Source organism: Delphinus delphis, chromosome 10 (genome assembly GCF_949987515.2).
Source record: "Delphinus delphis chromosome 10, mDelDel1.2, whole genome shotgun sequence".
Classification (NCBI taxonomy): domain Eukaryota; kingdom Metazoa; phylum Chordata; class Mammalia; order Artiodactyla; family Delphinidae; genus Delphinus; species Delphinus delphis.
This window is the reverse complement of record NC_082692.2, coordinates 63,446,740-63,472,094: the sequence shown is the minus strand read 5'-3', so window position 1 is coordinate 63,472,094 and position 25,355 is coordinate 63,446,740. Positions and strand designations below refer to the sequence as shown.

Sequence of the window (25,355 nt, the reverse complement as noted above, 5' to 3'; positions counted from 1 at the left end):
TATTCAGTTTGGTTTTGATGTTTTGATATGCAATTCACCTTTGTATATTGATCCTATTTTTGTTAACTATTACAAAACTTGTATTAATTTCAAGAGTATAGGATTTTTATTTTGCCCCACTGTCTCCTTTTTTTGTCATTGTCAACAGTCCATATCATATGAATTTGTTTTGGTTTTCCTTTCTAATTCTTATGCCTTGTTCATGTTACTTTGCTAGCAATACCTCCAATGCAAATCACAGAATGATAGCATTTTTTATCTTGGTAATTGATTTCTACTCATATTTTGTTTCCTTCCACTTTTTTAGGCTTGTTATATTGTTTTTTTAATTTCTTAACTGGAACAATTGGGATTCTTAGCTCATTAATTTTTCTCTTCTGATAGAAGTGTTTAAGAACTGTAAGACTGCTTGAACTACTCTTGTTAATGCAGCTTCATAATCTAGTTCTAAATACTATTAGGATATACAATGTGTTTAAATTTCTTTTTGTTAAATTTTCAATTTGTCATTAATTGATCTGTATGATAACAGTTCTTAGAATTTTATTGAAGCTTGCTTTATAGTCTCTTTTGTTTGATATTCATAGAAATATGCTTATCTTCCTTTTAGTAGGATTTAACTGGTATATCTTTCTTCCTTTTATTTTATTTTATTTTTTATTTTTTGGAGCAGGGAAAGGTTTATCACAGGGCCATGCAAGAAGATGGGTGGCTCATGCTCTAAAAAAAACCCCAAGCTCCCTGAAGGGTTTCCACAAAGCATTTTTAAAAGCCAGGTGAGGGTAAGGTAACAGGGGTTAATATTATCAGTCCTTAGGCTTAAGGAGGCCTGGGGCTATGTGCTCCTGGTCTTTAAGTAGTTAACATCTTCCATTTGGTGGGGGTTTTCACATCTGTAAAACAACTCAGGAAATGTGCATCAAATACTGTTGTCTAGGTACTTCAGAGAGGAGCTAAAGCAGAGGATAGGGGGCAAGTCCTGTCCCAGGAAGCCTCTTCCTTCCTTTTACTTTCAACTTTTCTGTGTCTAATAAATAGCTTATAGCTGATTGGGTGGTTTTGTTTTTGTCTTTTTTAATCTTTTATGGCAACTCTTTAATTCTTTAACTGGTTGTTCCAATTTAATAAAATTTGAAGCTAATCAATATCCTGAACAACATAAGTACTTACTCTGACCATTTAGCCTTCCCAATTTACATGGTATTATTGTCCAGTATTATAATTCCTCCTCTCTCCTCCCATCAGTTATTGTTAATTTTTTTATGTAGACCAACTGATGTTTTTAGTTTGTTTACATTTACTAGTTTCTCTTCTTTCTTATCTCAGACCCCTTTAAATGGTTTCTTTTTTTAAATTATTGTTTATTTATTTATTTTTGGCTGCGTTGGGTCTTTGTTGCTGCGTGCAGGCTTTCTCTAGTTGCGGCAAGAGGGGGCTCCTCTTCGTTGCGGTGCGTGGGCTTCTCATTGAGGTGGCTTCTCTTGTTGCGGAGCACCTGCTCTAGGTGCGTGGGCTTCAGTAGTTGTGGCTCGCAGGCTCTAGAGCTCAGGCTCAGTAGTTGTGGTGCTCGGGCTTAGTTGCTCCCTGGCATGTGGGATCTTCCCAGACCAGGGATCGAACCCATGTCCCCTGCATTGGCAGGCAGATTCTTAACCGCTGCGCCACCAGGGAAGTCCCTAAATGGTTTCTTTTAGTGAGTTTCTCTTCATAATATTTCAGTTTTTGTCTAAAAAGTGTTTTTCATGTTTTGTTTGCATTGCTCACCCTCAATTTTAAAAATCAGCTTTATTTAACCAGCAAGTATAAATTGCTTACAGTAAAATTCATGATTTTAAGTGTAGTGTTCATTGAGTTTTGTCAGATGCATACAGTTCTGTAACTACAACCACAGAGGTTATATATTGGATTGGCCAAAAAGTTCATTCGGGTTTTTCCATAACATCTTACGGAAAAATCCAAACGAACTTTTGGGCCAACCCAATAGAACATTTCATCACCTCATAAAATTATCTCTTACCCCTTTGTAGTGCGTCCCCTTCTTCTACTCCTAGTCCCTGGCCACCACTGATCTCCTTTCTGACTTGGTTTTGTCTTTTCCACAATGTCATTATATATGGTATCATATACTATAAAATATATTCTGTCTTCTTTCACTTAGCATATTATATTTGAGATATTCATCCATGTTATTATGCATCTCAGTTCTTTTTTAGTGCTTAGTAGTAGTCCATTGTATAGATATACTATAGTTTGTTTATAAATTCATTAGTTGATAGGTGTTTGGATTGTTTCCAGATGACTCTTGTGAATATTACTGGCTATGAACAAGTCTTTATGTGAACATTTATTCTCATTTTTGAAAGGAAGTTCTTTTGGGTTGACAGTTTTTCTGAATACTTTGAAGCTGTTATTCTTCATTCTTCTGACTTTCCTTATTGATTTTATGAAACTTGTTGGTTGCTATTCTTTGTTAAGTAACCTGGCTTTTCTCTTGGCCTGCTTTTAAGAAGTTCTCTTTGTATTTGGTGTTCCGCATTATCGTTTCCCTGTGTTTATATGAGGATTTCTTTTTTTTTTCAACCTGGTTGAAATTCATCAAACTTTTTAAATTTGAAGATCATCTTCCAAGTTACTAATTCTCTTCAGATCTAGTCTCTTGCTTAACCATACCATGGCTCTTATGGGCACTGAATTGAATTGAATATTAGGTTATTTCTTGGTTCATGACACTTATTTCTATCCCTGGACCTTTTCTCCATACATTTACTATAATGTAATGAGCCCTGGAGGTCCCAGCACAAAAGTCAGGATCTTAACAATTATATAAATCTTGCTATGTCACTTATTTCTGCACCGTCCCCTGTCTTTACTACTTGTGATAGCAAGTAGTATCTGTTGGATTCTGTTGTTCATTGTACCCTGGCCTGCCTTTTTTTAAATATAGTTTTATGTCATCTAATATATATTTCTTAAAAATATGTTAGTTTTAACTGTATGAAAAGGCTATTATTTTGCATTTAATTTGATAGTACTTTGTTTTGACTTGATATTTATTTACTAAGATTTATTCATAATAGTATCAGTTTATTTTTATTACTGTATAATGTTTTGTTATAAAACTTTTTCTATTATGTATAGTGCTGTTATCTTATTTTGGTGTACATGTGCAAAAGTTTCTCTTGGATATTTAAGTAGAATTTTGCCACGTATGTGCAATTTCAAATGATAATTGAGTTTTAATTTTCATTCTTTTTCCTTTTTAGATGCTTCATGGGGTTCTTATTCAAATCTGCCTGATAGTATTTTATGGTCCTGTTCCTTAGGCATATTTTTAATAGCCTCTTTTATCGTATTAAACATATTAAACATCTCTAATATTTTGTGTGTGATAATTCCAGCATCAGCCGTCTTTATATGTCTCTTCCTCTCACTTGTGTGTGTGTGTATTTTATAATTTTATAATTATATACCTTTTTTTTTGCTTTCGGTGAGATATAATTGACATACAGCACAGTATAAGTTTAAGATGTTAAGCATATGATTTGACTTACATACATCATGAAATGATCATCACAATAAGTTTAGTGAACATCCATCATCTCATGTAGATACAAAATTATAGAAATAGGGGAAAATACCTTTCCTTGTGATGAGAACTCTTAGGATTTACTCTCTTAACTTTCATATAGAACATACAGCAGTGTTCATTATATATGTATCATGTGGTACATTATATTCCTAGTACATGTTTATCTTTTATGAGTTTGTTTCTGTGAGTGTTTTTGAAGTATAATCGACCTACAGCATTGTTAGTTCCTGTTACACAGCATAGTAATTTGATATTTCTATACCAAAATGATCACCACAGTAAGTCTAATTACAGTATGTCACCTTACAAAGATATTACATAGTTTTTTACTATATTCCCCACACTGTACATTTCATACCGTGTGATTCATTTATTTTGCAACTGAATTTTTGTACCTCTTAATCTCCCTTACCTGTTTCTTTCTTCCCCTCTCCCCTCTGGCAACCAGCTGTTTGTTCTCTGTATCTGTAACTCTGTTTGTTTTATTTGTTCATTTGTTTTGTTTTTTAGATACCACATACAAGTGAAATCGTACAGTATTTATCTTTCTTTGTCTTACTTATTTTTCTCAGCATAATACCCTCTAGGTCCATCCATGTTGTTACAAATGGCAAGATTAATTTTATTGTCTAATGAACTCCTGTTCCTTAGAACTTAATCTGTAGGAATTCATTGAGGCCTGGATTTAAGGTGCTCTCTTCTATAGACTGTTTGCATTTGTTTCTGCCAGGCAGCTAAGGGTACTACCACCCCACTAACACTTTAAAGGAAGTTTTCAGCTAAGAGGTTTTTAGACCATATATTTTTTGTTGTTTGGATAAATGCTGTACCCTTATCCATGAATCTATTATTAGATGTTTCTTTGCAATGAAACGTCTTGAAATTAGTTGTCATTTTTCATTTTTGCCAAGAGCCTTTATCAAAAGTTCGATTCAGTCCATAGAACTTCACAAAAGAATCTTTTAAGTTCTCAGTTCTCTTGTGAATGTTAGAGCTGATGGTTTCTTGGGGGCTTACTGGGGATACTTGTCAAAACTATCACAGGATATTAGGTTTAGCAATATGATATTATACTTGGTACTGCACAAAGAAGAGTATGTGAATATAACCCCCCCATACTTTTATGTGTACATGCTTGTCTTTCACTTAACTAACCTGTGTTGATATTAATGGGTGTGGTCAGACATACATCAAATTCTGTAGCTTTTATTAGTGTATTTGGGTTTTTGTTTTAATTTCAGAATTTGTAGTTACAGAACTACAGAACTTAACTATAAAGAAGAATCTATTTAGGATACTACATGTATCTTTAGTGTGAAGTTCTAGAAGCTGAGGATAAGGATAAAGTTATTATTTCCATCTAAGTGTCTATTTCCTTGAGGTTCTCTCCTATCTGCAAAACTCCTTAAGTAATTTTGAGTATGATTTTCAGCCTGTGCCAAATTGGAGTTGGTGTGGTTAATGGTTTAGTATCGAGTGGCATAACATTTATTAGTGCTTTGGTTATGTCTCTGATTTAGGGAAAAACTTTTTGTGGTGCTCTTATTGTTTTCTTTCTAGATATGATACACCAACTTCTAAAAAGAAAGTACGAATTAAAGATCGCAATAAACTTTCTACAGAAGAGCGTCGAAAGTTGTTTGAGCAGGAGGTAGCTCAGCGGGAGGCTCAAAAACAACAGCAGCAGATGCAGAACCTGGGAATGACGTCTCCACTGCCCTATGACTCTCTTGGCTACAGTGCCCCTCATCACCCCTTTGCTGGCTACCCACCAGGTTACCCCATGCAGGCCTATGTGGATCCCAGCAATCCTAATGCTGGAAAGGTGCTCCTCCCCACACCCAGCATGGATCCTGTGTGTTCTCCTGCTCCTTATGATCATTCTCAGCCCTTGGTGGGACATTCTACAGAACCCCTTGCTGCCCCTCCACCTGTGCCAGTGGTGCCACATGTGGCAGCCCCTGTGGAAGTTTCCAGTTCACAGTATGTGGCCCAAAGTGATGGTGTGGTACACCAAGACTCTAGTGTCACCGTCTTGCCAGTGCCAGCCCCAGGCCCAGTCCAGGGACAGAATTACGGTGTTTGGGATTCAAACCAACAGTCCGTGAGTGTACAGCAGCAGTACTCTCCTGCACAGTCTCAAGCAACCATATATTATCAAGGACAGGCTTGTCCAACTGTTTATGGTGTGACATCACCCTACTCACAGACAACTCCACCAATTGTACAGGTAACTAATTTTGGAAATACTTTTGTCTGTTTTACTGTCTGTTTATGGGATGTCAAATCTGATGTGAGGGGGAAGTCCTGCCATTGATCACTTTTACATATTGGCTAATTTTATATATACTAGTTATCTATTGTGTCACAAATCACTTAGCAGTTTAAAACAGTAAGTAATTATTATCTCATAGTTTCTGTGGGTCAGGAATTCAGAAGCAGTTTGGCTGGGTGGTTCTGGCTCAGAGTCATGAAATTACAGTCAAACTATTAAGCAGGGTTGCAGTCATCTGAAGACTAGACAGGGGATGGAAGGTTTACTTTCAAGCTCACTCACATGGTTGTTAGCTGTCCTTGGTTCCTTACCACTCTCAATAGCGCTGCTTACAACATGCCAGCTGGCTTCCCCAAAAGCAAGTGATCAGCGAGAGAGAGAGAGAGAATAACTTTTGAAGTGTATTTTTGTGGTTTTAAATCAAATTTCTTTTCTTTTTTATAAAACCAATACATTAAAAAAAAAAAAAAGACTCTTTAAGGCATCGTCTTCACCACATTCCTATGTCTCTCCCATCATTCCTTGTCACCCCTTAAAGGTGAATTATTGTGGATGGCAGAGACTCCCAAAGATGTTTCCTGTACACATTACTTAGTATTGAGGTAACAGAAGTGATTTTTACTTCTGTTTGTATTTTTGTTATGAAGCTGTATCAAAATTTTGTCCAAAAGGCCGTGACAAAGTATCCTGCTTTAATTCTGAAAATGTTAACTGTTTTAACTGCCTTCATTTTTTTAAAAAAATTTTATTTATTTATTTATTTTTGGCTGTGTTGGGTCTTCATTTCTGTGCGTGGGCTTTCTCTAGTTGCGGTGAGCGGGGGCCACTCTTCATCGCGGTGCGTGGGCCTCTCACTGTCGTGGCCTCTCTTCTTGTGGAGCACAAGCTCCAGACGCGCAGGCTCAGTAGTTGTGGCTCACGGGCCTAGTTGCTTCGCGGCATGTGGGATCTTCCCAGACCAGGGCTCGAACCCATGTCCCCTGCATTGGCAGGCAGATTCCCAACCACTGTGCCACCAGGGAAGCCCCTCCCTTCATTTTTTATGATCTCTTTACATGTTTATATATTTTATGAATTTGTAATTTTGAAGACTTGGAAGTTTTTTTGTCCCATGTTTTTCTGTGTAACATGATTCTTAACCATTTCTCCAAATTACTCTGTATTTTTATATGTGTGTGTGTGTGTGTGTGTGTATATATATATATATATATATATATATATATATATATATATGCATACATACACTTTTTTTTTTTTTTTTTGGCGGTGCGTGGGCCTCTCACTGTCGTGGCCTCCCCCGTTGCGGAGCACAGGCTCCGGACACGCAGGCTCAGTGGCCATGGCTCACGGGCCTAGCCGCTCCGCGGCATGTGGGATCTTCCCGGACCAGGGCACGAACCCGTGTCCCCTGCATCGGCAGGTGGACTCTCAACCACTGCGCCACCAGGGAAGCCCCACATACACATTTTAACGTCTGTATAATACCACATTTGCTTATAAGGTCGCTGTTTATCCATTTTCCTGGGGTAGTTGTTTAAATTGAAAGTTCTTTTTCATAATTATAAATAATACTGCACTGAACATTCTTATACTTAGTTTTTTTGTGTGTGTGTTTTTCCTTTCATTTTTGGCTTAAAATTAATGTTATAGGGCTAAATACAGCAGGTAAGAAAATGGGCATTATTGGTTATTGGCTATCAATTTTCTTAGCTTTTTATTGTTGTTGGTGGTGGTGTTTGTTATGCATAATTCTGCCTCCTACAGAATTAAAGACTCTTTAGTAGAGAGCTCAGTGATCTTATGGTTGTTCTTCTAAAATAGAATTTATTTTTCCATCCCATTGAGCAAAAGATTTCTCTAGGGTTTAGTCATAGCCTTAAGACTCAAGTATTACAATTTTTTTTTTTTTTTTTTTGCGGTACACGGGCCTCTCACTGTTGTGGCCTCTTCCGTTGCGGAGCACAGGCTCCGGATGCGCAGGCTCAGCGCCCATGGCTCACCGGCCCAGCCGCTCTGTGGCATGTGGGATCCTCCAGGACCAGGGCACGAACCCATGTCCCCTGCATCGGCAGGCGGACTCTCAACCACTGAGCCACCAGGGAAGCCCAAGTATTACAATTTTATTTCCAGTTTTCAGTCTGTTCCTACCAAGGAGTCATTTATTGACTCCCTAATCTGCTTTTCATGTGCTAGAGTAGTTGATAAATGGACTAAGATGGTTTAGACTATCCTTCTCTTTATGAGATTAGTTGATCAGAGATGATGTTCGACTCTGGGTAATGAGAAGCATAGACCATGTTGTTAGCGTGTGTATTTTAAGTCCTAGTCTGTCACTTACTGTGTGTCCTGGAGACAGGCACTTAGATTCTTCAGTTTTAGTTTTCTCATTTATTAAATGAGCAGAATGCCTCAGAGTGGTTGAGGTTTGTATGAGATAATGGATATTAGTAATGATAAATTTAAAGCACCATATACCTTGAAGGTTTAATTATAGTTCTTACTTAGTTACCTTAATACTGAGAGTATTGACATTAGTGGGCTGTGAATTACAGCTGATCAAGGTCATCTATCTGGTCTATGTTGAGGCCTGTGTTGTTCAAATCAAATATCAACCATACCAACATGAGCTGAGGTATAATAACCTTGACAATGAAGTAGTATGTGATATGGTATAATAAAAATTTGTGAGTATGTGTACATATGCAGTATCTTTGAAATTTGGAGCAGTTGTGTTATCAGAAGGTGGCTTTAATTTTTTGCCACAGCTGCTTATTAGACATACAAGCTCCGTTTTAACTGAGGCCATGTGCTTTATAGTGGTCTTGTGACATTAGAGTGACCTATTCTTAAAAAGTTACACTAAATTACATCTCAAAAAATTTGAGTGCTTAGACTTTAAATTGTTCACATAAGTGAAGTGACTCAGATATAAAGTAATAGCTGTTTTTTTCCCTTTAGAAGTGGGAGCAGAACAATTATGTTTTCCGCTCTATAACATATAGGACCCTCTCTTAAAATTCCCATTAGAAGTCCCATTTTAAAGATATTTCTAGATTGGATTTATGTTTTGTATAATTTCAGGTCCCTTGTAGGTAGAGCCAATCTCCAACAGACTTTCTTCCAGTAAATGGATAAATTTTGCGGGCACATGCTATTTGGATATATCTCACAAATGTGTACATCTTTTGTATTATTTCAGTGGGACTGCAAACCAGTTTCCCCTTTTTATTGCTGTTAATTGTTTTGGCTTTGGCGTATGATTGTCAGCTAGTTTGGGTAGGTACTACAGAACCCTAGAAAATGTTTATTTTCCCTTTACTTTTTGACAGTTTGAGTTTCAAACACTATATCTGCAAATGAATGTTGCAATTTTGGGTGTTTTTGTTTGTTTAGGTTTTGCTTTTTGTGGGTTTTTTTTTTTTTTTTTTTTTTGCAGTGATGTTGTTAAGATGTTTTTGGCATTGCATTTCCTTTGGGAATTATTTTCAGTATGTGTAACATTCTTTCCTGTTGATAAATTGTTATCCTTTAAATATATCTTTGCACTTTAGAAACAGATAAAATTTGTCTGGAGCCATATCTAGTAAATACAGGGAATGATCAAGCTGGGTAATGCCATTTCAGTTTAGAAGTTATCTCACAACCAACATTTGTAGCCAGACTTTTCATGCTAAAGAAACCACAGCTTTACTACACATTAATTGAATCCTTTAGAGTGTCTCCATGATAAGCCTTACACAACTGTGATCTTGTCAGATAAATTCTTCATGAACCTAGTTTCACTGAAGGCCAAAGAAATTTTACCCTCCAAAATATTAGCATTTTTCTATTGTAGATCTGGGTGTTTAACCTCTTGATCACTCTGAAGATAACATGTTTCATCCTGTTGACAGTTGTTCTCAAAACTAGTATCTTGATCTAGCTTTTAAATTTTTTTTTTCAAAATCAGGATATGAAATGTTTGTCATTCAAAATGTGTGATATAATTGTGAAGCCCTTCCTTTTCCAAATGAGTTAAGGTGACAGTACAGGCACACCTCATTGTGCTTTGCAGATACTGCATTTTTTACACATTGAAGGTTTGTGGCAACTCTGTGTCAAATTAAGTCTGTTGGTGCCATTTTTCCAATAGCATTTGCTTACTTCATGTCTCTGTGTCACAAATTGATAATTTTTGCACTATTTCAGACTTTTTCATTATTATTATATTTGTTATGGTGAGCTGTGATCAGTGATCTTTGACATTACAATTGTAATTGTTTTGGGGTGTCATGAACTGAGCCCATATAAGCCAGCGAGCTTAATCGGTAAGTGTTGTGTTCTGCCTGCTCCACCGACTGGCCATTTTCCGATCTCTCTCCCTCTCCTTGGGCCTCCCTACTCCCTGAGACAAAATAATATTAAAATTAAGCCAATTAATAACCCTACGATGGCCTTTAAATATCAAGTGAAAGGAAGGGTCATACATCTCTCACTTTAAATCAAAACCTAGAAATGATGACGTTTAGTGAGGAAAGCAAGTTGAAAGCTGAGATAGGCCAAAAGCTAGGCCTCTTGTGCCAGTTAGCCAAATTGTGAATGCAAAGGAAAAGTTCTTGAAGGAAATTGATAAGAAAGCAAAATAGTCTTATCAGCCTTATTGCTGATATATATGAAGAAAGTTTTAGTGGTCTGGATAGAAGATCATACCAGCCACAACATTCCCTTAAGCCAAAGCCTAATCCAGAACCAGGTCCCTAACTCTCTTCAGTTCTGTGAAGGCTGAGATGGGGGAGAAAGCTGCAGAAGAAAAGTTTGAAGCTTAGCAGAGGTTGGTTCATGAGGTTGGAGGAAAGAAGCCATCTCTGCAACATTAAAGTGCAAGGTGAAGCAGAAAGTGCTCATGTAGAAACTGCAGCAAGTTATCCAGAAGATATAGTTGATTCCAACTCTAATTGGTAACTTGGAGGGGTTGAAGACTTCAGTGGTGGAAGTAATTGCAGATGTCGTAGAAATAGCAAGTGAACTAAAATTAGAAGCAGAGCCTGAAGATGTGACTGAACTGCTACAGTCTCATGATAAAACTTGAATGGATGAGGAGTTACTTCTTATGGATGAGCAAAAAAGAAAGTAGTTTCTTGAGATGGAATCTACTCCTGGTAAAGAGGCTGTGAAGATTGTTGAAATGATATCAGAGGATTTAGAATATTACATATATTTAGTTGATAAAGCAGAGGCAAGTTTAAGAAGATTGACTCCAATTTTGAAAGCAGTTCTACTGTGGGTAAAATGCTATCAAATAGCATCACGTACTCTAGAGAAATGGTGAAAGGAAGAGTCAGTCAGTGTGGCAAAAGCTTCATTGTCTTATTTTAAGAAATTGCCACAGCCACCCAGTCAGCAGCCATCAACATCGAGGCCAGACCCTCCACCAGCAGACAGACATGACTCTCTGAAGGCTCAGAGGATGGTCAGCATTTTTAAGCAGTAAAGCATTTTTAAATTAAGGTATGTACATTGTTTTTTAGACCTAATGTTACTGTACACTTAATAGAGTCCACTATAGTGAAGCATGACTTTTATATGTGCTGGGAAACCAAAATATTCATGTGATTCACTTTTTATTGCAATATTCACTTTATTGCATGTTCTGAAACTGAACCCACAATATCTCTGAGGTACACCTGTAGTAGGAAATGAGGTCAAGGCCTTGGGGAGGAACAAGACGGTCAGGGCTTTGTGAGGATTTGGGCTGTTAGTCTGAATAATGTGAAAATCCACTGGAGCAGTTACAGCGGACTGGCGTGATTTGACGTATTTTAAGAGACTCGCTCTGGTTGCTCTGGGTGAAGAGATTGTGGGAGTCAAGGGCAGAAGTAGGGAGATCAGTTAAAAGACTGTTGAGTAATCTAGGCAAGAGAATATGGCCACTTATACTGGAATAGTAGAAGGAGAGATGTAAGAAATGATCAGATTTTATTTTTATGTATATATATATATATATATATACACACACATACACACACATATATATAAACTCATACGTACAGATAGACGTGCACATGTACATACATATATAAAAAATGCAGAGCCAACGGAATTTGCCGATAGATTAGATTAGGAGAGTGGGTCAGGAAGAAATTAAATTTGGGATTCGTTACAGTATCTGGTGTTTGGCTTAGTGGGTTGGGAAAATTCCAGTTTATCCATCTGTCCTCCTCAGCCTCCCAGAAACTGTTTCTACTCAGAATCAGGGTTACCAGCACATACGTGTTAACCTCCTACATGCACAGTAACTTGCCTCTTGAGGATGCTTCCTTCTGGGTGTCGGCCCTTAGAAACTTTCTTGGAAACTTAACTTTCCAGATAGATTGGTGATCATAGAATAGAGCCCAGTTAGATATGTTTTGTTTTATGGTTTATTTTATCAGAGTTAAAGGAGAACTTTAAGAATTATTTATATTTTACCTTTAGAGTATGCTTTTTAATTTTTTAAGCAGTATTTGGTCATCTTTGTTGCTAATACTTCTTTGGTACTGACTTCTGATTCAGTATTGTCTGTATATGTCGGTATTGAAAAGTGTTTTGGATTTAATCAGATTTCAGGCTTTGGGGCAGGAGTTAGGTGAGGAGATAAATTTCTACAAAATTTTTGATGTTGCACATATTTCCCATCTTGTATCCAAATACCTAGAGATGAAAATATTTCTGAGGTATACATTTTTCTCTCAGCTTTGTGATACTATTCTGACAATTCTTCTTTGACAGTTAGCATTGAATCTGGTTTATGATAATGTGTAGATTAAGCTGTTTGCAATACTGAATCAAGTATTGTATTCTTCCTCTTTCTGTGTGTCTTCTCAGTAATTATTCATCCAGAAATCTGCTGGGCAGCTACATTTACCTATTCAGACTCCTTGGGTCTTTACTGGTATCATTTGGAATAATTATATTTTGATTATATTTTGTATTTTGAGTACTTATCAATTAATACTTCTGAATCATTTTACCTGATAGAATCTCAGTTTATAGGGTCAAAATCTGTCCTTAAATACGTATCTGTTCAGCTCCTTGGTAGTCATCACCTTTTAACAAAACAAGGTTGTTTTCAGGGCTTCTTGCCACTTCTTTAAACAGTTTTTCTATCGTAATTTCAGAGTATGTTTGAGTCCTAGCTAGCCATGGTACTTATTTGTTATATAACTCCAGGTGTGGGAGATACACCCACCTCTGATGGTGGTCAGGATTGAGTGAGATAATATATGCAAAAGGGCTTTTCTGCTTGATAAAGCACTATATATAAATCAGTGTGTCATAAGGATTTTAGATATATTGAATTCCGCTGTCTTTCTTATAGAAGCCTACAAAAAGCTAGAAAACTAGTTTAAAATTTGATCACCTTCAGCTTCCTCTACTGTGGATCACTCCTTTTGACCTTTTCCAATCAAAACAAGCTGTTAGGGCTTCCCTGGTGGCGCAGTGGTTGGGAGTCCACCTGCCGATGCAGGGGACACGGGTTCGTGCCTTGGTCCGGGCGGATCCCACATGCCGCGGAGCGGCTGAGCCCGTGAGCCATGGCCGCTGAGCCTGCGCATCCGGAGCCTGTGCTCTGCAACGAGAGAGGCCACAGCAGTGAGAGGCCTGCATACTGCAAAGAAACAAAACAAAACAAAACAAAACAAGCTGTTAGTTATTAGGAGTTGGTAGTTAAAACGCTCTCTGTAAAGAGCATTGTGTGGAGCTCTTTCTCAGGTATCCTAGGAGTAGCACTTCAGTTGTTATTCAAGTCTCATTGAAGCCAAACAATTAGACAGGTTTCATGAGTACTCCACCCCACCCCCATCCCCGCCTCCGCCTCAAAAAAGTTTTCTAACTTTTTATGATAAAGTAAAATCAAAGTAAGTAAATGACTAGGGAATTATTCAAAAAAGAAAAAAAGAGTTTGAAGTAAAAGATTGTTTTACACATTTGTAGTAAAATATTCACATTTAAAGTTAAAAAAATATTAATGGGTGTATCTTCCAATAAGATTTGTCAACTTGGAAGTCAGATACTGCTTATTAAGAACTAGAAAACTATAAATTGTGAATTTCTTCATTTTATCTTTTAGAGTTATGCCCAGCCAAGTCTTCAGTACATCCAGGGACAACAGATTTTCACAGCTCACCCACAAGGAGTGGTGGTACAGCCAGCCACAGCCGTGACTACAATAGTTGCACCAGGGCAGCCTCAGCCCTTACAGCCAGTAAGAAATATTTTGGTTGCTAAAACTCTCCTTGGCTACCTACCTTATCTTTAGAAAGATTACTGTTTGTTTGGTTTAGTTAGGGGGTTTTTTACTCCTTTTTTGTTTGTTTGTTTTTTATAAAAATTTCTGTAGTCTCCAATTTCACTCAAGTGCCTGTGGACCCTGAGGGAGCACTACACGACAGTGCTGTCAATTAAAAAAAATTCTGTGGAACTTACAACTATGTTAATTTATATGTACTTTGCCCTTAGGATCCTTTTTATTTGTAATTTAAACTGACTGATCTTGTATTCTTACACTTTGCTATGAATTTCTGAAGTAATAGTTTTCTAGACTAGCTCCATCATTATTTATGGAGAACTAGACTATGATACTGTACTGAGGGCTAGAGATATAAAATTGAATGATATAGTTCACTTTACATGTTGTACAATATATATTGAAAGAAGCTTTTGGTATTCTGCCACCTGTGTAGAAGGATATGATGAAATCTTGATGAAATGCTGTTTTTAGATGAAATGGGAAATAGGAGCTGGCACTAGAAGCAGTTGAGAAACTAAACATGAACAAATTAGCAGGTTAGAATACTGACATTTCCAGAGAAGGCTCTTGTTGCATTCTGGTGGCTTTCGATAAGTAGGGCAGTCGGTGGAGATGGAGTAAAAAGACTACATGTGAAACACTTAGAAATAAGACAGTGTGTATGGCAGGTATTTGAGGGCTTGCCGTGAATTGGGTCCTTCTAGGCATTTTGAAAACAAACGTAAAATTCCATTCCTGTGCTTAAAAGCTGACATTCCAGTAAGAGAGATGAGGATCACAATGAATAATACTAAAAGTAGTCAGCGTTTAGTGTCATGAAATATGCAGGTAGAATTTGAGGAGGGGAAAAAATTATTCCCAAATTGGAGAAGGATTGGTAATCTAGTAGATATTGAATAATTTGGAATATTCTTAAGTGACACGAAAGCTTAGGGGAAAGAGATCACCTTATAGGCTAGATAGAGGACTACAGGAATGGAGGAAGTGGAACTTAAGTGGGGCCAACAAAAAGCAGCTCTGTGAAGTAAGGCTTGGGGGGGTATGCACAAAGCAGCAATGCTCGGAGACTTAGGTTTGCTTAAAAGTGGCCATGTTTTATCTGAGCCTGGGATCTTAGGTTCCTCTTTAACTGCTCAAGCAAAGGTAAAGTTGGAAATTTTTTTCTTTATTAACTGGATTACATAGAATGAACAATTAAGAGTATATATCCTTATCATGATTATATTATCAGTTTACTAGAGCTACTTTAACAAAATACCACAGACTACGTAGCTTAACTAACAGAAATTTATTTTCTCATAGTCTCGGAGCCTGCAGGTCTAAAATCAAGGTGTCAGCAGGTTTGCTGTCTCCTGAGGCTGCTCCTGTTTTGCAGATGGCTGCTTTCTCACTGTGCCCTCACCTGGTCTTTTCTCTGCGCACATTCCCTGATGCCTCTTCCACTTCTTATAAGGACACCAGTCCTGTTGCATTAGGGCCGCACTCTCGAGACCTCATTTAACCTTAATTACCTATTTAAAGGTGCTGTCTTCAAATACAATCGCATTGGGGGTTAGGGCTTCATATGAATTTGGGGGAAGCACAATTCAGTTTATAACAGTGATTATGAAGTTTTTTTGTTTTTCAAAATGTGGCATTAAATTTTTAAAAGCTATTTATTTAGAAAATTTTTTTCAATTAAACTGAAAAACAAGCTTTTCACCCATTTCTATATTTTTAAAATATAAATATGAGGTTTCAAACATACAAAAAATATATAATGGATAAATGTTAACATTTTATCATATTTGCTTCTATCTAAAGCCCATTCAGCTAATTGGTATCTTGGAGTTGGTTATATGCCATTTAGCGTTGGTTTTTTTAAGGTTGAAAAATATTGTTCTACATAATGAGCTGCTGAATATTTTTAAATATGGTGTATTGGATGGTGAACTCGAAGCCTGCGGTGAATTTTCTGATAGATCCCTAAAGCTCTTCATATACACTGTCTCTGATCATTTCCCAGATTGTACCTTTACTTTTAATCTTTTTTTAAAAGAAGAGGAAGATGTATGTTTTTACATACTGCTTAAGTAGACTATTTTTGTCCTTCTCAGCCAGATTAAAAGAAATGTCACTGATCAAGAACTTGTGTGTCTTTTTAGCCTGAAATGGTTGTGACAAATAATCTCTTGGATTTACCACCCCCATCTCCTCCCAAACCAAAAACCATTGTCTTACCTCCCAACTGGAAGACAGCCCGAGACCCAGAAGGGAAGATTTACTACTACCATGTGATCACAAGGTAAGAAGAGCTGTCTGAGCATTCCCAAATCAGCTTTCAGTTGGTCAAAGAAGCTGCCACTGTAAGGGGAGTTTTATGGTTATAGACTTGCTATTAGCTGTTAACTGTGCCTGAGGGCTGCTGGTTTTCCAGAATCCCATCATAAATGTTATGACATACTTTAGACTTTGGTCCTTTTTAGGTATGTTCTGGTGTTTTTAATCTGCAAGACTCTTGGAGAAAACTAAGGAATTTATTTTATTTATTTATTTGGTTGTGCCAGGTCTTAGTTGCAGCAGGCGGGCTCCTTAGTTGAGGCATGTGAACTCTTAGTTGCAGCATGTGGGATCTGGTTCCCTAACTAGGGATTGAACTGGGGCCCACTGCGTTGGGAGCATGGAGTCCCAACCACTGTGCCACCAGGGAAGTCCCAAACTAAGGAATTTTTTAGAAAATGGTAATGACTTCATCTAACATTGTAGATAATCAGGGGTCGTGGGCAAACCTTTTCTGTAAAAGGCCAGATAATAAATATTTTAGGCTTTGCTTGCCAAACATTCTTTGTCACAACTGTTCAGTTCTTCTATTGTTGTGTAAGCAGCCATAGACAATACGTAAATGAATGGGTATATCTCTGTTCCAGTAAAACTTTATTTGGTTCATGAGCCATAGTTTGATGACTCCTGCAATTTATATAAAAAAACCTGATTTATCTTTTTCTTAGAATTAAACATATATTTTAGGCAGATAGCTTTATGTGAATATATGTGTTTTCTGTGTGTGTATGTATGTATTCATTGGTATATAATGTGAGTTATTGGGGTGCATGTTTTGTCATCTGCTTTGTTTACCAATCTATTTATAGAACTTTCTGTACCAATTAATGAAAAACTACATTATTTTTAATACTTGCTTATTTGTTGCAGGGCTCAGCAAACTATGTCAATGGGCTACTTGTTTTGGTAAATAAAGTTTTTTTGGAACACAGCCACACCCATTTATTTAGGAATTGTTGATGGCTACTTTCATACTCCAATGACAGTAGACTAGTTGTGACAGAGATCATTTGGTCCACAAGGTCAAGGGGATTTACTCTCTGATCCTTTATAGAAGAAGTTTGCCTAACCCCTGCTCTTCTGTATGGCTATACCAAATTTTGTTTAACCCACCCTGATTGATGGATTTTCACTATTTTATATATAACTCTAAACCTGGACATCCTTACAGACACTAACACTAATCTTACTGCCTTCTTCAGGCAGATTCTTAGAGGCAAAATATTTGATCAAAAGAGATACACATTTTAAGTTGATAAGTATTGTCAGCTTACCATTAAAAAAAAATCATACCAATTTAGACTCCCACAAAAGGTACACAAAAGTGCCTTTTTCTTCATGTAGGTTCTTTAACTCATGTAAAATAGTAGATGAGAAATCTTATTTTTATTTTCAATTATTTTTGAGATGGAACGTCTTCATTAGATTATTGGCTATTTGTATCTTTTGTGAATTGCTTGTTTGGGGCATCTACCCATTTTCTGTCAGCATTGTTAATCTGTTTATCAAGAATATTACAGGGCTTCCCTGGTGGTGCAGTGGTTGAGAGTCCGCCTGCCGATGCAGGGGACGTGGGTTTGTGCCCTGGTCCGGGAGGATCCCACATGCCGCGGAGCGGCTGGGCCCATGAGCCATGGCCACTGAGCCTGCGCATCCGGAGCCTGTGCTCCGCAACGGGAGAGGCCACAACAGTGAGAGGCCCGCGTATCGCCAAAAAAAAAAGAATATTGCAAATGTTTTTGTTTGTAATGTCTTGTGACGTGAAGAAGTTAAAAATTTCATGCAGTCAAATATTTTCCCTTTATGTATTCTACTTAGAAAGGTCTTCATTATTCCCATAAAAATACCTTTATAAAACAAGCCCTTGGGACTTCCCTGGTGGCACAGTGGTTAAGAATCCCCCTGCCAGTGCAGGGGATACGGGTTTGATCCCTGGTCCGGGAAGATCCCACATGCCGTGGAGCAGCTAAGCCTGTGTGCCACAACTACTGAGCCTGCACTCTAGAGCCCGCACGCCACAACTAATGAGCCCACACGCCACAGCTACTGAGGCCTGTATGCTCTAGGTCCCGTGTGCCGCAACTACTGAGCCCACGTGCTGCAACTACTGAATCCCGCATGCCTAGAACCTGTGCTCCACAACAAGAGAAGCCACCGCAATGAGAAGCCCGCTTGCCGCAACTAGAGAAAGGCCGCGCGCACCAATGAAGACCCAATGCAGCCAAAAAAAACCCAAAGAAACAAGCCCTTGTTATGCTGCTGACTGGAAGTTGTGACTTTAAAAACCAGTGTCTGCAAATTTTACCAGAACTTTGTTTTTTCAATACCAAAGCAAGCTTTATAATGGACTATCACTTTTCAAAAAAAAAAATTATATTTCTTATTTATGTGTGTAATTTTTCCATCTTTTTTTCAAGGTTTTCCTTAGCTAGCACCTAAGAGCATAATACCTCCTGTTTAATTCCCATAATAAAACCCACAGCTGCTTGTGCTTCTTTGATTACAATAGAAATCTTGAGCCCATTTTATAATTAGTTCTGTCGGTCAGAGATAAACCTACTTTCATAATCATCTGCAAAACTGATTTACATCAAATGCCTTTAATGTTGCTAACTAAAGATTGCTGTGGTAGGAAAGCACAAGACTGTAATGGCAGGATAGACCTGTCAGATATGTCGCTAGCTTCTTGGAGGCTTTTGACGTTTTAAGTGATTCCCCTTAGAGCATTTCCTGTGACAGCTGACTTCTGACTCCTGAATAGAATTTCCTTACTTCCACATGTTACTTCACAGATCTAGCTTTAAAAACAAAACAAAAACAAAACCATCTTTGCCTGCTAACTTTCAAAACAGCCATAAACATGCAATGAGGGAATTCCCTGGTCGGGAGCTAAGATCCCCAAGAGCTATGCGGCGTGGCCAAAAAAAAGAAGCATGCAAAGAGTTAATGTGGTTGAACTCTTTTTTTGTAGCCAGCTGAAAATATTTTTAGCAGAGGGCACAAGTTTTTAACCTGTACATCTTTTCCATGCTGTAAGTCATCAAGCCAGAGGAGCAAAACTACAAACAAGAAGACTCCTAAGGCAAGGAACGGTTTTCTCACATGATCAAGGATTGTGAGGAGGGTGTTGTGATTTATTTTACTTTGCTCCAGGTACATGCTAGGTACAATCATGATTGATCACCTGCATAGGGGTGGCATAGGCAGGCACCTACTCCATGTACTTTCCTTAGACTTTGCTGAATCCTGTTTTCAGGACATTAATAGTCAGGTGAGAGACAAAGATGTTTGGTTTTACTGTTGTCTTTGATACCCAGCAAATGTTGCCACAGCGTTGGCTACAGAAGTACAGTGGGCTAAAAACAATGTATGTCTATGGGATAGAATCATTGCTGCTGGGAAGAATGTCTCTGTCTTATGGAGCTGACTTGTTCTGTTTCATTGCATGTTGTATGTTATGTATATATGAGCAGAGATACCTATGCCAGAGTTCTCTGTTTTCTGGCCATGACAGCATGGCTGTTCTTACCTTCTTCTAGGCAGACTCAGTGGGATCCTCCTACTTGGGAAAGCCCAGGAGATGATGCCAGCCTTGAGCATGAAGCTGAGATGGACCTGGGAACCCCAACATATGATGAAAATCCCATGAAGGTGAGTGTGGCTTACAGATAATGTTTCCTGATCATTTGGGATTCTTTGTCTTCTCATTTTGTAGAGTCAGTAGCCATGTTATCTTGGAATTCTATTTTTCTTATTGTTCTGGAGAATTATGCATATAAAAAAATGCTTGGGGGTGGTAGGACGTCCAAACAATACAGAAGTACAGTATTTAGAACAAAAAATAAAAGCTCTTAATTTCTATTTAGTTGCTCTCCTTTCATCATACTTCCCTCTCCGGAGATAAATACTGTTAACTTTTTAGTGCACAGGTTCTCAACCAAGAGCAGTTTTGCTCCTCGGGAGACTTTTGATAATATTTGGAGACATTTTTGGTTGTTACAGCTGTGGAGATTCTACTAGCTTCTAGTGTGTACAGAGGCCAGAGAAGCCACTAAACATCTTAGAGTGCACAGGATAATCCCCCACAACAAAGAACTGGCCCAAATGTCAGTAGTGCCAAAGTTGCAAAACCTTGCTTTGTTGTATGTTCTTCCAGACCTTTATGGAAAACACACACAGGTGTTTTTCTTTCTTTTCATTCTAAACATACAAATAGAATCATAGTATTCTTATTCCATTATAACTTCCTTTAATATATCTTAGCTCTTTCCCTGTAGATTACAGCATTCTTCTTAATGTTATGTTTCTTTTAAGTGTGTTTTTTCTGTTTAACGGCAGTCTTTCTTCGTTTGCTTTAATGTCTTGCCATTTTGGGATTGGTGGGTCTGGAAAGAAGTTAAACTGGTTGCATTAAAACCTCACCAAAGGGGCTTCCCTGGTGGCGCAGTGGTTGAGAGTTCGCCTGCCAATGCAGGGGACACGGGTTCGTGCCCCGGTCTGGGAAGATCCCATATGCTGCGGAACGGCTGGGCCCGTGAGCCATGGCCGCTGAGCCTGCACGTCCGGAGCCTGTGTTCCACAACAGGAGAGGCCACAGCAGTGAGAGGCCCGCATACCGCAAAAAAAAAAAAAAAAAAACACCTCACCAAAAAAGTATAACTGGGCCCCCCCTTTTTTTAAGATTTGCAACTGAGATATTTTACTCTGGAAATACTATTCTAGAGTAAAGCGAAAGAGAGCTTATTCCTCGTCTCTCCTTCTAACAAGAGAGTAATCGGGATTAGAGGTCATGTGAATCAGTGTGACTCTCAATGCTTGAATTAAAAATTTTTATCCTTTTCCACTTGGAACAGGACTCACTGTCTCCAAGGATGTGGTGTCTTGAATGAAATCAAAGACAATATATCTATGCTCTAAGATTTGAATAGTATTTAATTTTGAAAATAAGAGACACTTAACTAGTTAAGTCAGTGGAAAGAGGTGGAAGAGGGAAGGAAGGAATGGGAATGAGAAGGAAAGTGGAAACAAATCCATACCTCCTTTTATATTTTATTCACTTTGGGGGAAATGTTTTTCTTTCTTCAGCATTATATTTAGCATTCCTTTAGTCTGAACAATTTCCTTTTTTTTTTTGTTTTGTTTTTTTTGTTTGGTTTTTTTTTTTTTTTTTTGCGGTACGCAGGCCTCTCACTGCTGTGGCCCCTCCCATTGCGGAGCACAGGCTCCGGACGCGCAGGCTCAGCGGCCATGGCTCACGGGCCCAGCAGCTCCGTGGCATGTGGGATCTTCCCAGTCCAGGGCTCAAACCCGCGTCCCCTGCATCGGCAGGCGGACTCTCAACCACTGCGCCACCAGGGAAGCCCCCCTTTTTTTTTTTTATAAATTCTATCCACTATTTAAAAAATTTATTTGGCTGCGTCAGGTCTTAGTTGCAGCATGTAGGAATCTTCCTGTTAAGGCGTGCGAGCTCTTCGTTGCAGTGCACGGGCTTCTCTCTAGTTATGGCACGTGGGCTCAGTAGTTGCGGTTTGCGGGCTTAGTTGCCCTGTGGCATGTGGGATCTTAGTTCCCTGACCAGGGATCGAACCTGTGTCTCCTTCAGTGGAAGGCGGATTCTTAACCGCTGGACCACCAGGGAATTCCCAGTCTGAAGAATTTCCTTTAATACTTTGAGTATTTCAGGTCTAATTGTGATGAGCTGTCTCATTTTTGTTTGTCTGAAAAGGTCCTTATATACCTCTTTTTCTTAATATATTTTATTTTCAGACAGTTTTAGGTTCCCTTTAAATTTGAGCAGAAAGTACAGAGTTTCCATACACCCCCTGTCATCACACATGCATAGCGTCCTCCACTATCAACAGCCTGCCGGAGTATGATACATTTATTGCAATCAGTGAATCTACATTATTATCACTCAAAGTCTGTAGTTCACATTAGTGTTCTTGGTATTGTACATTCTGTGGGTTTTGACAAATGTATAATGGCATGTATCCACCATTATCATCTACAGAATAGTTTCACTGCATTGAAAATCTCTGTGCTCCCCCTATTCATCTCATCCTCTCTCCCCGCCTCCCCCCATCCCCATCCCTATCCCTGACAATCTCTGATCTTTTTACTTTCTCCAGTTTTGCCTTTTATAGAATGTCACATATTTGGACATGTAGCATTTTCAGAGTTGCTTCATTCACCTAGCAATATACATTTAAGGTTCTTGCATGCCTTTTCATGGCTTGGTAGCTCGTTTCTTTTTAGCATTGAATAATATCCCATTGTATTAGATGTGCCACATTTTATTTATCCATTTACCAGTTGATGGACATTTGAGTTGTTTCCACTCTTTGGCTGTTGTGAATAATGGTATATGAACAATTGTGAACAAATCTTTGGACATACATTTTCAGTTCTCTTGGGTAGATACCTAGGAGTGGAATTGCTGGATCAAAGTTAGACTGTCTCTGTCTAACTTTTTAAGAAACTGTCAAACTGTTTTCTAAAGTTGCTATATCATTGTACATTTCTACTGGCAGTGTATGAAGTTTCTGTGGGAGAGTTTTTATAGAGACAGGTACCTAAGGGGAAAAAAACCCATAACTGTCATGTGCTTCCAGTAAAAAACTATCTGGATGTTCATTCACTCTCTATCTTAGCTTCTTAGGCTTTTGTCTCTGACTTGTCAGCTTTACCTTTTCTTGTATTTCTAATGAGAAAATATAAATGAAGTCATCTGTTTTGTTATTAACCCTTTGATAGTTTATGAAGGAACAAATGAGTTTTGATATTCCAACCAACCTTGCCATGATGCACAAGTCAAAGGCTTGAGGTGTCAGTCTTTGGATTTCTTTCTAGACCGTTGTCTCTATCATTAGGACCTAGTGTGACGTGGATAGCCAGGGACTTATTTGGATCTAACCTTCCTAACCAGTTTACTACTGTATTCACCTAGCTAGCATCTCAGACAGGAGAAGGATGCCTGTGGGTTATGTGTTTATTCCTTCTGCTCCAATTTTTTTTTTTCCCATCTTTAGGGCCTTCATTTAGATTTTAAAGCCCTTGGAGATGAAGACTGTAACATTGTAAATTTTCAGTAATTCACAGGCCTTGTGTAAGGTATTACAGATAGAAAGAGAAATAAATCTGAGTACTAATCTTCATGAAGTTCAATCTAAGGAAATAACCACATCTATAAACCAAGAACACAACGGGATAATTGCTGTAGTAGAAGTATGTACAGAATGCTATGGGAGCACAGAGATTAATGGTTTAAGAAAATGCACTAGTGATATGTCACAGAAAACATGATTTTACCTATAGCTAAGGTGAGCAGAAAAGAGGATTCTGGGCAAATAAAGCTGTTTTTGCAAAGGTATAAAGTCAGTACAAGACAGAGCCCATATAGGGAACAATAAAAATAATTTGGTTATGGTGAGAATTTAGATACATATGGGGTAGGTAGTGAGCAAGATAAAAATATGGAAAAGTAGGTCAGATTTAAATTGTCTAAGATCTTGGTGTCCTACCAATGTGATTATTGTATGCTTAAAAGCCAGTGGATGCTTTTAAAGCAGCAAGACAGGCAATCAAATATGTGTTCCTTGAGTGAAACAGGCCCGTTTGAAAAGGTGAGATTGGTAGCATTGGAGATCAGATTGAAGAGTATTTTAATAGTTTAGGCAAAGTGAGGAACTAAGAATGAAGATGTTGAAGATGCACGCAAAGGCATCTGAGAGGCATCATTTGGGGCTGAGCAAACAAGTGGATATGGAAGAGGCAAGGAATGGCCTGCCAGTTTCTTGAAAGTGTCGTAGAGATGATTTGTTCCTGTCCTCTCACTTCCTGCACCCCCTCTCCCATGCCTCATTTGACAAACTAAGGTGTGGTATATAGTGCCTGATCTAGAACCAAACTGAAATTATTTTGCTCTTTTTGTTAGCAAAGGTGGTGGCAACTTCAAAACAATATACTGAGTTTTTATTATTTTCAAGGATCTTTCTTTCTTAACCTTTTAATTGGTGTGTACCAGGTTCGTGTGTTGCAGAATTTAGGTTGAATCATGTGTAGTGTTTCTGATACCTCAACTTCTTCTGGACCAGGAAAGCTCCTAGAGAGAGCTCAGGGGATTGTGTGTTTTTAAAGCCCTACAACCTCACCAAGTCAGAGATTAAATTAGAAATGCACTGGAATTATTTAGCTTTCTGAACACATACCCCGTTCAGAGGGAAGCAGAACATTCCTGTTTACACAGTGCCCTCACTGAGAGCCTGGCCTCCTCTATAGGAGCCAGAGCCTTGAGATCATTGTTATACCTTAAGGGGCTTTCTGTACTCATTGCTGCTGCTACTCATTTCTGAGATCCACAAGACAGCAGCTGAGGGTGTGTTGAAATTACCTTGGCTTATTCAGGGAATTCTTGATCCCATGCTACATGAGGTCTTATTGTGAAGCACAGCTACACTCTATACTGCTAGAAAAAATAAGCACAAAATCTCAAAGCAAAACATTTGAAAACAGTTATTTGCATTTTGTTTCCTAAAACCAGAGGTAGAATCTGTATGTTCTTTCTACCCTGCCCTCCCTTTCCTGCTGCCACAGCCACAGAAAGGAAGTAGAAAATATGCAAAGCTTTTATAACAAGTCAGGGAAAGCTGATGTATAGAAGCCCAGAAGCCAGGGGAGTGCCACCTTTCTCTGGAGCCAGTCCAGAGCAGAGGGAGTTGAACAGTCCCTTCATCACCAGCACCTTCATACTGTTTCTGGAAAGAGAGGAATCAGAAGTGGGGGTAGGTTGAAAAAATTTTGTGCTCTAAGCAGCTAGCAAAAAAATGAAGTACCTGTAATGCCAACTGCTTCTACATCCATCTGAAGTGAGTTGCATTCAAAGGGGAATGCTCATAATCTTTTCC

At 38.3% G+C, this 25,355-nt stretch overlaps 1 protein-coding gene across 2 annotated transcripts in view; it reads left to right on the top strand.

Annotated features, from left to right (window-relative positions):
• SETD2 (SET domain containing 2, histone lysine methyltransferase) overlaps positions 1–25,355 on the top strand; it is a 113,429-nt gene that overhangs the window by 83,990 nt on the left and 4,084 nt on the right. For both annotated transcript variants that reach the window (XM_060022357.1, XM_060022356.1), the window contains 4 exons: positions 5,150–5,819; positions 13,954–14,088; positions 16,278–16,417; positions 19,992–20,103. In XM_060022357.1, the coding sequence (XP_059878340.1) occupies positions 5,150–5,819; positions 13,954–14,088; positions 16,278–16,417; positions 19,992–20,103 (1,057 nt within the window). The remainder of the gene's footprint in view (positions 1–5,149; positions 5,820–13,953; positions 14,089–16,277; positions 16,418–19,991; positions 20,104–25,355) is intronic.